This window comes from Melospiza melodia, chromosome 24 (genome assembly GCF_035770615.1).
Source record: "Melospiza melodia melodia isolate bMelMel2 chromosome 24, bMelMel2.pri, whole genome shotgun sequence".
Lineage (NCBI taxonomy): Eukaryota > Metazoa > Chordata > Aves > Passeriformes > Passerellidae > Melospiza > Melospiza melodia.
The window spans coordinates 9,627,018-9,640,853 of record NC_086217.1 but is presented as its reverse complement, the minus strand read 5'-3'; the positions used below and the strand labels follow the sequence as shown (position 1 = coordinate 9,640,853).

Below are 13,836 nucleotides of genomic sequence, written 5' to 3'. Positions count from 1 at the left end.
TCAGAGTAAGAGTCAGAGTCAGAGTCAGAGTCAGAGTCAGAGTCAGAGTATTCCCCATTAAGTTGTGAAACCTTCACTACTTATTCTCCAGTTTAAGAAGTTCTGCCATCTAGTCAGGGAACAGGAACAATACCATGAGACTTGCTGACCCATCCTACACTGGGAATTGTGAATATGCAAAATGAAAGAGCTGTGATTAACCCAAAACTCAGCCTACGTCTCTTTGCAAGACCCAGGGCAGGATGGAAAGGAGAGCAAACTGGTTGGACAATTTCTTGGTGAGGAGTGATTCAACCAGCTCTGATAGAGCCAAAACCAGGCTCTGTTAGCTTTAACTCTGATCGCACAGAGAAGCAGGATATTTTCCTTACCACTTTCTCAGGAGACAAGGAATTCATCCATTTCTCAATGAGGGTTTCCATGTAAGTGCCTGAGCACTGCTTGTTCTCCTTCTGCTGCTTCAAGCGGATCAGGCGGGAGGCGTAGCGCTTCTGCCACTCTGTCAGCTCCTCCTGGGAATGTGCTGAAGTACACTGGGCACCATACCTGCAGATCCCTTGCTCTAAAAATCTACACGAAATAGGAAAAAACATTATTAAAAAAAAAAAAATCACAATTTTAACTGTAAAGCCAGAAAGAGTTTTTAAGTTTCTCTCACAGAACTAAAGGCAGTTTTAGTCCATGTGAACTACTTTGGAAATATCTTTATATTTATACAGCATTTTCTAAAAGAGGCAGCAGCATCTCTCATTGCAAAGCCCAATATATATAAATTATATATAAAATATACAAAACTTCTTAGAAATACAGGGGGATGGAAGTCTTAAGAAATTTCCAGCTTTAAAGAAAACAGAATCAAGTGTTTGTACAGCAATTAACACAAGGAGATCACAGAGCATCCCTGAAATGACTAGGCACTATATTAATATGCACAAAGCCCCCTGTTAATCAAGGGCAAAGGAAAGATGTAGCATAATTTCTTCCAGTGATTACATTAGTAGCTGATAAATACTCAATCAGCAGTTTTTCCTGGAGCAACAGTGACATCACATGGTCCCTTCTACTAAATACAGCTCCACAGAAACCTCTAGGAAAAGGTTTAATGCTCCTCTTTGCAAAGGGTGTATTAGTGTAAAAGGATCTATTCTTGCAGACACAAAGAATTTCTTAAAGAAATACATTTTCCACTTAGTGGCATGTGCTGATGCATGGAATTAATGCTATTCCAAAGGCCTGTACACAATTGAAGCATTCTAGTTCTCAGAATTTACTGCAAGTCTGGGCAAATGCCTGTATAATTTGGGGATTATTTTTATAATTCAACTTTGTATTAAAATTATAAACCACAAGGCAGCAGCTGCAGCTCCATCATTCTTCAAAACTGAAGCACTTAAAAAATAGATGACAAAATGAAAATTAAATAGGGGGAGAGATTTAAGCTCCGAAGCTACCAGGAAAGCACTGGTTATACAGAATAAAATTTGGCCAGGAGGTTGTTTTGTTTGTTTGTTTGTTCTGCAAAAGGAAACTATAAAATTTATGCAAACATCACATTTTTTGATGTGATGTTTGCATAAATGTTTTCCACAGTACATATGTTATATAATGCAAATTAAACTGTGAACTTTGAGCAATGAGACAAACCCAAGCCAGCTCTGCCTGTGACATTGAAAACCTTGCAGCACAAGTACCTGCACATCTAGGTCACACTTGCATCAGTGGCTCTAATTTGATTTAGCAAAGAAATTTTCCTTTAAGAAATTCACTTGAAAGTTTGCATGCCCAAATTGTAAACAAAATAAACATGATATATAACATGTCACTAAAGGCCTTCTCAAGCTATGATTCTTAATATATTTGAAATTAAAATGTTTTTACTTGGCAGTCAATTTCAGTATTCTTTCTGTCAATTTTCCAATTCACCACTGCATTAGAATGCTAAAGTACAATTATGAATTTCACTTCCTAAAGTAAATGGAGTGCAAGCATAAAAAATTGCTGACCTGTTCTTATAACCTACATAGCAGATTTAAAATCAAGTGAGCTTCCTTTTCATTATTTAACAGGAAAGCATATTACTTTAAAATTTGTCATCATTATTTAGGTTTTCCAAGATCCTATTGTTCATATTTTTAACACTTTTTTTCCCCTCAATTTTACTTTCTTATTTAATACCTCCTGCAATTCCATAGCTTCGTTATCTAGAATAAATATTCTGCACTCCTACTGCTTTATGGCACAGGGGAAAATAAACCAGACCTTCAAAAATTCATATTCAGTACCTGAAACTGCCTCCTCCTAAGGAACTAAAACCTTCAGTCCCTGCTCAGAATGATGCTGTTCACAGGGAATTGCTGAGCAAGGCACAATCCTTCCTACTGGAAGGGTTAACAGTGAGCTACATTACAGCTTCAGTGGAAAAATGTTTCAGGTTGGAAAGATGGGATTGATGTTACTCAACAAAAGATCACCACAAGCTAAAAATTGTAAATATCTGCTTTTTTTAAATTGCTGAATAAGCACCAGACATGATTAAGAGTCAAGAAGAGTTGCCAAGATTTAGCATCTCTAGAAAATCATGCCAAAAGTAGCTCAAAATCAGCAGTTCAGTCATGCCACTTAAAAAACAGGTCAGAGCTTTTGAAAATAATTTGCATTAGTTACATAAATGGCAGAACCAAGTGCATAATGATGATTCCTCCCCATATATACTAATACAGTTTTATGGAGAGCAATGACAATTAACAACACAAAGTACAGGCAATTTTAACCAGATTATTGGAAAAGACAAGGAGAAACACCAATACAAGCCATTGGATCTTCTCTGTGTATCTGACTTTATGCAAAAGAGAAAATAATGAGATCTGAGGGAAATTCTGGGCTTTTTTCTAAAGACAAAGCCCATCTACCAACACAGTTCATTTATCAGAAGGCAGCACTGAAACCTGACAGTGCTTCAGTCTGCTTACACTGCTGCCTGAGGAACTTTTCACACCTCTGAAATCACCCAAATCAGAAAAGGAAGGGGAGAAAGACAGATGCTGACCTGCCACTAGAAAAATGCCCCTCAAACCACTGTATTATGAAAATTGAGTTAGTCATTCCATTCCATAAACTGAATTGCTGCTGGATAAACTGACCCTTCCAAAAACCTGTGAACAGGTCAACTCCTGTTCTAACAAGCACCTCCACTTTCCTGGCCTCTTCAGCATTCTGTCAGCAGGTGAATGGAAGAGGAACTATTCTGCTCCCTTGGAGGGGGTGAAGCAAAGAGCTTTTAAAGAGTGTGTACTCCTCATTGCTCTTATCTTTTACAGAGTGTGCATCCCTCACTGCTCTTATTACAGTGTGGACTCCTCACTGCTCTTACCTTTTACAGAGTGTAAAATCCTCACTGCTCTTACCTTTTAGAGAGTGTGCATTCCTCACTGCTCTTACCTTTTACAAAGTGTGTATTCCTCACTGCTTTACCTTTTACAGGGTGTGCATCCCTCACTGCTCTTACCTTGTACAGAGTGTAAAATCCTCACTGCCCTTACCTTTTACAGAGTGTAAAATCCTCACTGCTCTTATTACAGGATGTGCATTCCTCACTGCTCTTACCTTTTACAAAGTGTGTATTCCTCACTGCTTTACCTTTTTTTTACAGGGTGTGCATCCCTCACTGCTCTTACCTTGTACAGAGTGTAAAATCCTCACAGCTCTTATTACAGAGAGTGTACTCCTCAGTGCCCTTACCTTTTACAAAGTGTGTATCCCTCACTGCCCTTACCTTTGTGTGTACTCCTCACTGCTCTTACCTTTTACAAAGTGTGTACTCCTCAGTGCCCTTACCTTTTACAAAGTGTGTACTCCTCAGTGCCCTTACCTTTTACAAAGTGTGTACTCCTCAGTGCCCTTACCTTTTACAAAGTGTGTACTCCTCAGTGCCCTTACCTTTTACAAAGTGTGTACTCCTCAGTGCCCTTACCTTTTACAAAGTGTGTATTCCTCACTGCCCTTACCTTTTACAAAGTGTGTATCCCTCACTGCCCTTACCTTTTACAAAGTGTGTACTCCTCACTGCTCTTACCTTTTACAAAGTGTGTATTCCTCACTGCTCTTACCTTTTACAAAGTGTGTATTCCTCACTGCTGGTGACGCCCCTGGGAGGGGGGCGGAAGTGCCAACCATCCCGTGACCCTGCTGGGACAGAACAGTGGTTATTCCTCAATTCTCAGTCTTCCAGTCAGACAGCAACTGCTCAGGGATTCACATCTCTGAGCATCAGCCCAGGGTGTATCTGAATTACTCCTCAATTCTCTGTTTTTCATTCAGACAGCAACTGCTCAGGGATCCACATCTCTGAGCATCAACCCAAGGTGTGTCCAAAAACACAAGCAAAATTAACCCCTCCCCACAAACTGATTTACAATGCATGACAAGCTCATTTAGAGCAAAGGTGGTGAAGGTGGATTTCAAACCATCTGCAGAAGGCAGCAGGCCTCTGGTCAATAAACAGAAACTTCTGCCTCCAAATTCAGTCAACATTGAGATAATTCTACCTCACTGGGACTCATCACAACAGTCAAGCCCCTTTTTTGCTTTTTGCCTGCAATGCAGTGCTGAGCATTCACCAGGATCCAAGTCTTCTCACTAGGAAATTATAATTTAAAATGGAGTTACATACCTTCTTCTAAATCTTCTACATGATATCCTGACGGTACTTTACCAGCTGCCTACAATTATATTAAAAAGCCCACAGTTACAAAGGAACACAAAACAATTTCATCAACAAGAACTGCTGTCAAAATGGGTTTTAGAAAAATTATTACAAAAAACATCAATAATAAGTTGAAATTACTTCCAGTCACAAACCCTGCTGATAACAGGGATTCTGATAATAACAGGAATTCTGACAGAAACACTAAGTCAACTGGTTAGAAAAAACTTTTAGAGATTTTTATAAGACCAAATTCCACCCTACAATCAACTCAACATGGACTGCAGTGAATTTCTGAAACACTAAAACAAAACTACATTGCTAAGTCTTTCAGCTTTCAATCTACTATAAAAATAAAGCTCAAATAAATGACTAAGCATAAAGAAAAAGAAGAGAGGGGACAATTTAATCAGCAGACATAAAAAAAGGTGGTTAAGAAGGTATTTATAATCTTTAAAATTTCTGAAGTCATGTTTATTACTTCAGACTAATTTCCAACAGAGAAAAATGTGATAGATAAATAAATAAATACTGCAGATCTAAATGCTTGGAATTCTTCCTACTTGCTACTTAAGGAATCAACAATCTATTAGCATCATTTTTTATTTTCTCCTACATCCTGCAAGACTGTGATGAAAAGTTCCTGAAGAGGCTGGTGGGTAAAGACCAACACAGCAGAAATAAAAAATTTTGAAGCAGCCTGTTCCCAGTGAGCCTGGATCTCCTGGGACACATGGGAAGCTCCAGGTACTGCTCATTATTTTCCCAACAATATCCTCATCATTACCTCTGTTTCAGCAAGAAGTGTTTTCAGTCGTGTGAGATCTTTAGTTACCATCCCGTTCTGGGGGCAGAAAGAATATTAATTATTGAACAAATAAACCTTCATTATTGCATTAAACCACAGCAACCAAGTTCATTTCCTCCTCAACACCAGGAGAAACAAAAACTAATTTAGCTTACGGCACCAGTTTGAAATGACACTAAATAAAACTGAGTAAACATTGTGGTGAAAAAGGGAATTCTACACTGGCCAAACCAGCACTAGACTTACAGCAAGTACCAATACAGGAGAATTCAGGAAAGCATCATATTAAGAAGAACTTGAGGAAAAAAATATACCATGGTTACTGCAACACTCCAGCTCTGAAGAATTATTATAATAATCTTTAAGTGCTGTTGCAGTGATGGATTCATTTATTTTTAAGGATCTACTTTACAGATCACTAATTTCTGCAGCTCCATAACTCTTCCTGCTCTGATGTAGATTGTAATTTTTGGAGTTTTCCCTCAAAAGCAAAGATTAGCCATGTGACTAACTGCATAGTCAAGTACAATTGAAGTAAAAATCTTTCAAAACTGAATTTATGTGAAATACATAGGTATTTGTAACAATTTCACACTCTTGTAAGTCAAAACTTTGATTAAAGGAACCCAGACCTGTGGGGTTTATTTCAATAATCTCTGGCAGAAATTTAATTCAGTACTACTACATTTGTTAGCCTTCTCCACATTCAGACCGTGCTACTGCGCAGGAGAAATTACTCTTTGCTCAAAACTTACACATTTAACAATCCTCACACTTAAGGCTTTTTCCAAAATGATTTTTCACTTTTTCAGCAGAAGGCTGAAAATTGAACTTGTTGAGCTTAAATGTAACAGAGCAAAAAAACATTACCAAGAATCATTCTCTTTAGGCACTGGGGAGGAAACTGGATGGATTCCAACTCTTCAATAAATTCATTCCAAAACTTTGTTTCACTTCTTTTTACAGACAATGGCACAGTCAGTAAATCAGCTGCTGATTTTAATATTCCTACTGAAAACAACTGTGTCTAACAACCTAAAGCTTGTAAAAACCTCTCAAACCCTGCTTTGGGATGACACTCTGGAACTCTATACAAAGGTACCTTTATTTGCACAACAACAGCTCAAAACAGGGGCACTCCACATTCCCTGCAATAAGACTATTTTACTCATTTTTCCTGAAGGCAAGTTTCCTTCAACCTCACCAGGAATTTTTCAATGAAACGTTTTTTCATGAGAAAACAGCTAAACAAAGAAAAAAAACCCTTTATGTAAAAATAGCCAATGGCTGGGGGGAAGGGAATTCAGGATGCAGACCAGACAGACAAACAGAACTCTCAAAAACAACCTCCTGATTCAGTTCAGCAGGATCCAATCTCAAGGTAAGAGGCTCTCCTGCAAGTTTCTGATGTCACACATTCCCCTCAGTCTGACTAAGCTATGAGCACGTTTCTGGGTGTATTGATTCCAGCAGTTCATGCTGATGAACTAACTGCCTGTTTAATCCAGACTACAGAAATTAAAAGGACACTTCTTTAGATTCTTACATATGTCCCTCATTTACCCACATAAGTAGTCACATAAAAGTCTGAAGTTACTTACATGTCTGGGGTTAAAAGCATCTTTACAAGTTTGAACAGTTTAAGGGTAAAATAGAAGCTTTGAACTCAAGCCTTTATCTTCATCTTGAAATGCAAAGCTTTTTTTCTTTTCCTGAAAAGCTTTTTATGCTGTCTTACAAGTTACCATGGGCCAGTTATTTAAAAGTCCAATCAATATTTTTTCCTGCTTTAATGGACAGAATTCCTGAAGTCCATACAAAATGGGGTCAGGTACAATTTAGAATAAGCAAGGAAAAGTTTGAGATTTATATTATTCTTGTCAATCACACAAATATGCAAATTTATTTTACATTCCCTGAGGATTCAGGGCCAGCAATGAAATAACTTTCCAAAATCACAACTCTGAAACACTGGTTATGCAACAACCTGGCATCCTGGTGATATATGTGTGCCCATATATTTATCATTTCCACACAAACCATTTTTGTTGCAAGCTGCCAGTGAAACATATGTTCGGAAGTTTGTTATTAAACAGATTTTTTACAAGAAGGAAATACAAAATTGTTTCTTTAAATGATGTAGATTGCAGCAAACCCACTTACCAGTGATTCCCCCATCAGTGATTTGGAAAGAACATTAGACACAATTTGCAGCTTCCCTTTGAGATGCATGCAGCAGAGCACTGCCCGGAGAGATCCATCGCCCTTGGCCAGCCCCTCTCCCAGCACTGCAACACAAATCAGCCACTATTACCCTCAGCACACCACCCCTTTCACTCATACATACAGTTTTCCTTCACCCTCAACAAGAAAACAAAGTCTGAAGCTCAGGTTAAATCCATGGCTTGTGGATGTAAATTAAATTTCATGTGTTGTTGTCTAATGTTAACTTGAAGCTTGTCTCCCACCAGCTCATAAATGTTGCACATGAGCTCAAAAAAGGTTGTCATGTTTACATGCTAAAATAGACATAAATTAAATATGGGAAGGGTAAACTCAAATATCTGACACAGACACAAAGGACCTCCTCTCACAGAAAGGGTAAAAAAGAAATAGCAACCAACAACCTCTCAGTAACACAAACATGCTCAGGAAGATCCATTCATGCTCACAAAACACATGCCCTGTCGTTTCCAAAAATAGCCAACCTCCTCATGGGCAATTCCTGCTCCTCTAAAAGGCCTTTTATTCACTTATGCTGCAAAGGGTGGCATATAGGAACGATTGTCTGAGCCCAGAAATTTACAGGCTCCCTGTAACAGAAAACTTTCTGAATGCTCCCTAGCACGGGACCAGCAGTGAGCAGTGCCAAACAGACACTTTCTGAACTTCCAGCAGGGACAGGATTTATTTCACCACACAGACTGCTTCAGACAAGCTGCAACAACACTTAACCACACGAGTTACCTGTCCAGAAAATGCAATGCAGAGTGACTAAAAAGCTTAGCAAGCTACGGGTGTGAATTGAAAAGAAGGCTGGACAGTTGTTTAAAATTAAGGAATTACAGAATAACTGTTATTGCAAGCAACATCAACATCTGTGTTTATACTGCTACTCATGCAGATGCAAACAGCCCCTCTCAGTGCTAACAGGAATTTCACATTCACCACAACTTCAGGATTACATTTTAGAATAATAAATCAGAACTCCTCACTCAATAGACGTTCACATCATTAACAGAAATTGCATGAAAGACTCAATAAATAAATAAAAAACACTATGCATCTCTTCAAACTGCAATGGTACCTAAATCTGCTTTCATAAAGTGCCTCAAAGACTAGTCTGAATTCACCACTCTGATAGTACAGACCACATTGCTAAAAATAGAACTCACTTCCCAAATCAGCAGCAGAAGCACCAAAAATAGCTTTAACATGCCTGACAGCTTGCTATTTTAATCTCAAAGATTAAATCTCCAATTAATATATTCCACAAATATAAAGATATAAGATATAAATCTCCAATTATTATATTTCATATCATTATCTGCATAATATCACCCTGCTAAAACATACAGTTCCACATAAAAAGTTGCAACACATTAAGCACTCTCTCTGGGGAAAGATTTGTGGAGTAATTTAACAGATTTTAAGTTATCATCATTCCCTGTAAGCCTACAAGCAGTATATAGAAGAACATGTAAAGAACTATAAAGAACACGTATTTCTCCAGCTATTCCAGAAAACCCTGATCATTCAGGTTCAAATAAAACCATCACAGCTGTGCAACATGTCAGGTCTTGTAAAAAGGCAGAACAGCAGCTTGAATAAAGCTTTGCCCATTATAAGAAGCCTGTGAGTACCAAGGAGTGTGAGTATCAAGTAGTCCATGTTAGGTAGTTTCTTCCCAACAATAATTCAAACAAAACCAAAACTAAGATCATAAATGCAGATACTCTGAATGTCAGGTGCTGGGCTACAATTGATAACCACACATCATGGAAAACCACAACCAAATCATTCATTCATATCTTCATAAAAATATGGTATATGTGTACATATAAATATATAAACACATACACAACACTTTTATATACACACATAAATATGGCATTAGAAAGTTCAAAACTGTCCTCAGTTTTAGATCTGGGAAATAATATGTGCAGAATATGCTGGCACGAATGAAGTAAATTAACATAAATCTGGATGCTATTTCTTTGTTAACTAATATACATTTAAATGCTGTTTTTTCTATTAATTTTTAAAAAAGAAGATAGACATCAATGGCGCTGTTCCACCCACTTCTATGCCTGTCCAGTGAGAGATGACAAGCAGTTACCATGACAGTTCCTTTGAGACACTGACAACTGACACACACACCAAGAGAAGTTCCACAGATGAAAGTCACCCCTGTCCCCATGACAAACCCATCAGAGCTCATTGATGAGAACACTGTTCATTAAAAACAGCATTCTCCCTCCCACCTCCTTTAACCATCATTCAGCTTTCCATATGTCTCTCACTTTTATTTGCCATCATGAAAGACAACTCTGAAGTTAGAATATTACACCCTCATAGCACACATCAATAAGGTAAAAGAAATTTTTTTTACATTTCAGACTATTTCAAGAATGATACTGATTAAGCAACAATCAGACTTTTTTTAAGGTGTTAAACTTCAATTTTACACCTACAGAAAGCAAATTTGGTTTTCTTAGTCAATTTTTATGGACCTTCACAAGTAGCCTGCAGAGCCCCACAAATTCCCCAAACTAGGATTTGACTATCAGTGAAGACAAGCACATTAAAAAACCTCAAAACAATATAAAACCCAAAACAATATAAAAGCCACCAACCCAGAAAGGAACAATCTAAAGACTATCATTGCTAGCACAGGAATGTCAGAATAGTAGATCACAGTCTGTGCAACAAAACTGTCACCTGAAAAAATTTCCTTTAACATTCAGGAGTAGTTAAAGATTCAAAAAAAAAGTGGGATCTACCCACCTTTACTTTCCAAATCTAACTGATAAACTCTGTTCCATCACTCTGCAAACCCAGTGAGTTCTCAGTGAATTTTGAATAATTTGCATTATAAATGAACAACAGAGGATTAGGAATTTCTGAAATTCCTTCAAAAACACCCAAACTGAGCAAGGCAGTGACACATGAAAGGCTCGACTTCAATGTGACATAGGCACATTTGGAAGCTTTAACAAATGTGCATCATCTTGATTTTCTCTGAACTAAGTCCCAAATGCAAACCAAAATATCCACCATGTCCCTGGGAAGAAAGGCAGAACAATCAGCTGTCTTTGTGAGAATCCTGACATTATCAACTCTTCCTACATTTGTGCACTAAAATAACTATTAGCCAAATAGCACCTCTGAGCCAAAGACATGTATTTGAGTAAGAGCTGAAAAATGGTGACATCTCTCTTTAAGGGAAAAAAAAAGGGAAAAAAAAAAAGCAGAAAAAGTATTATAAAGCAGATACATAATTTTAAATAGGGAAAAAACCACTGTTAGCAAACTAACAAATCTGGGCATCAGTTTTAAAAGTTCAGACAACTGACTGCAATTCATAACACTATGTAATAAAAAAAGAAATAAGCATACCATGCCTACAGTCTTCATCTGCTTGCCCATACTTTTTCTGAAAGGTAAAACATGAAAAGTTTAAAAATAGCATTATTCCAGTTAGCATAAACAACTACATGCTTGAATTACAAGTTTTTAAAAACTTTTTAGAAACCATTACCTTGTCTTTTCCTGGGTAGAACATGTAAAGAACATAAATCATATGTCAATTATAATATAATTAATTCTTAGAATGAAGACTAATTTCTGACTTTTTCTCAAATTCTCAGCATGTGGACATTTTAAAAAGGAGCCTGAATGGGCAAAGGTGTGTGTGTGTTATATGTTTGTGGTTGGCTCATAACACCTACGAAAAATATAAAACTTAACTTTCAAGACACTGTTTGGTTTTTAATCTTGCACTAAAACAGTAATGTTAAATTTTAAGATTATTTTATTCTGTCTTTTCAGTAGTGATTTTAAAGATTACTTTGTTTAATAAAACAAGAAGGAACATTTGGATTGTTTTCCTCTTTTAAGACTTTACATATCTATGTAATTCAAGTCTTTAATAGGAAGGTTTTGATTTTAAGTGTTTTTCCAAAGTCCCTGCAGACTCACTGCAATAATATGATGAACATCCAGATAGGTGCCTCAGAGGATTTTCAAAGAGTGATGTCAGAAATGTATTAAATAATCCAAGCACCAATCTGCACATTGGCTTACAGAAATAATTTTGAGAGGTCAAGTCTGTGGTAACACAACTTCTATTAGAAAATCCAACCTCACTTATTTGTGAATCTCTTCCCCTGAGGAGCCATAAGTCACTTCCTCATTTAAGAGGTTTCCCAATTCTTATTTTGCACACTGAATAGTCCAATCCAGCCATTTATTTAAAGAATGCTTAAAAACACTCCCTTCATCAGATGGGCAAGGTTTGTCTTAAGGCTGCCCAGCAAGGTCTTGTGACTTGGCCAAACTTGGGATGAAACTGCTCCTACTCAACATATGAAGATTTGGAGTGGACAAGGCTGCTGGAAATCTGTAATAGCATTTCAGAAAGGTAAGAAAAAGCAGGTTGTGGGTTTATTCTTAAGCACTGAAATGTCCTTTCCTTTAAGAAAGGAAGCTCTGATGTTTTAAAGGAAGGACACAACTTTGGCAATGGGGTCACCTTTAATTCAGGGTTATGCCTCTTGCTTTGCATTTACAAACCTTTACAAGAGCCATTTTCACCTTTCCACTAAATATTTGCCAGAGTCTAAAAGTTATATCTTCCACCAGATATGCTCCAGCCAAGCCTTGGAAAGCTGGGATTAAGCATAAAAAGACTAATTTTAGACCTATGCAAATGGAGCTAAAGCAAGTATGAATCAGCTACCTAGATTCTGGCATTTCTTAACTTTGTTTTTTGGTATTTTTATTTGCAGAAACTTTAATTTGATGCTCTTAAAAGAGAAGGTAATCTGGTATGTAATTCAGCATATGTACCTTAACTCGGATATTTTGCCTTTCTGGAATATATACATATATATTTTAAATGTTTAAGTATTTTTCCTTATTTGTTTAGAAAACTGTGGTTGAGATCCAAACCAAGAGGTTCAAATCCTGAAAAATAAATGGATCGGGGAGAGCTACAAGACAGAAACCACACAGATGCTACAGCAAGAGGGATTCTGTGGGCAGAGCAACATGCCAAAAATTCTGAGCGGTATTTAAATCTTGACAATACAAGATATTTGACTTTTCTTCCCAGTTCACTAGATACTATAAAGAGTCACACTCACAAGTTGTAAAAAGGAAGCAATTCTATACAGAAGAGTCTCGATTTTGATGCGGTCGAGTTCTGCCTGGCAGGGCTCCGGGAGGTGAGCTGGGGGGTACTGGCTGAGGGAAAGGAGAGCCTCTGTGCAATGCTTCACTGCCACTTCATAATCCTGCTGCTTAAGGGATTCACATGCTTGTTCACATGCCTTCTCTGGTCTTCTGTCTGCCATGACTCAGGGACAGAAATCCTAGAGCGGGGGCAGAGGGGACGATAAAACGTTGGTTAGCTGTGGAATGGCACTGACAACTTGCCAACCAACTTCCATTCCCGTCTCAAGGTGCTGCATCACATCCCCCTCGTGCTGTGCCAGTCACATTTCCTACACCAAGCTCCTCACTGACTGGTTTCTTCCCAGGCTTTTCTCATCACTCCCAGCTCTCGATTCTGATTCTAATTCAAGAAGGTACTTAAAGCCCATGACTGATTTTAAGAATGTCAGTAGGGGTTTCAAATTTTCAAGTCAGCATGGATTTAAGCAGAGGCTTTTGGGTCTTCAGTGGCACCATGACCTTTGCTTTGGCAGGAACACAACTCATCCCTAAGTGCTGTCTCTGAGCCTGCAGCCATGTACTCCACACCACCTTCCCTCTTCCAAGCACTTCTCACCTACACTTGGGAGGAGGAGATGTTTCCTCTGGGTGAAGCACAACAAGGATGGACAGGGAAGGACAGGAAAACCATGGGGTCAACAGCAAACCAACCACTTGCCTCGTCCTTCTGCTCGTTTGGCTACATTTATGGCTGAGCAAGTCTAAATACCCCTGCCACACCAACACTTTTAAGCAGAATCTCCTAAATAATTTTGAGGTAAATATTTAGGGGGGATTGAGACAGTTACAGAAAAAATTCTGTCCACAGACAGACATTATCTGCCAATAAACTAAGAAAATGGTTATCCACATCTGAACCACCAGCAGA

At 38.0% G+C, this 13,836-nt stretch overlaps 1 protein-coding gene across 6 annotated transcripts in view; it reads right to left on the bottom strand.

The window, feature by feature from the left end:
• Positions 1 to 13,836, bottom strand: part of HELZ (helicase with zinc finger) — an 88,021-nt gene that overhangs the window by 57,914 nt on the left and 16,271 nt on the right. For 2 of the 6 annotated variants that reach the window (XM_063176064.1, XM_063176066.1), the window contains exons 2-8: positions 12,878 to 13,105; positions 11,130 to 11,166; positions 7,674 to 7,798; positions 5,490 to 5,546; positions 4,670 to 4,718; positions 4,107 to 4,185; positions 372 to 570 (exon numbers count right to left, since the gene is read on the bottom strand). In XM_063176064.1, the coding sequence (XP_063032134.1) occupies positions 372 to 570; positions 4,107 to 4,185; positions 4,670 to 4,718; positions 5,490 to 5,546; positions 7,674 to 7,798; positions 11,130 to 11,166; positions 12,878 to 13,087 (756 nt within the window). In that variant the 5' untranslated portion in view covers positions 13,088 to 13,105. The remainder of the gene's footprint in view (positions 1 to 371; positions 571 to 4,106; positions 4,186 to 4,669; positions 4,719 to 5,489; positions 5,547 to 7,673; positions 7,799 to 11,129; positions 11,167 to 12,877; positions 13,106 to 13,836) is intronic. The other 4 variants (XM_063176065.1, XM_063176067.1, XM_063176069.1 and 1 more) reach the window with 3 other exon arrangements.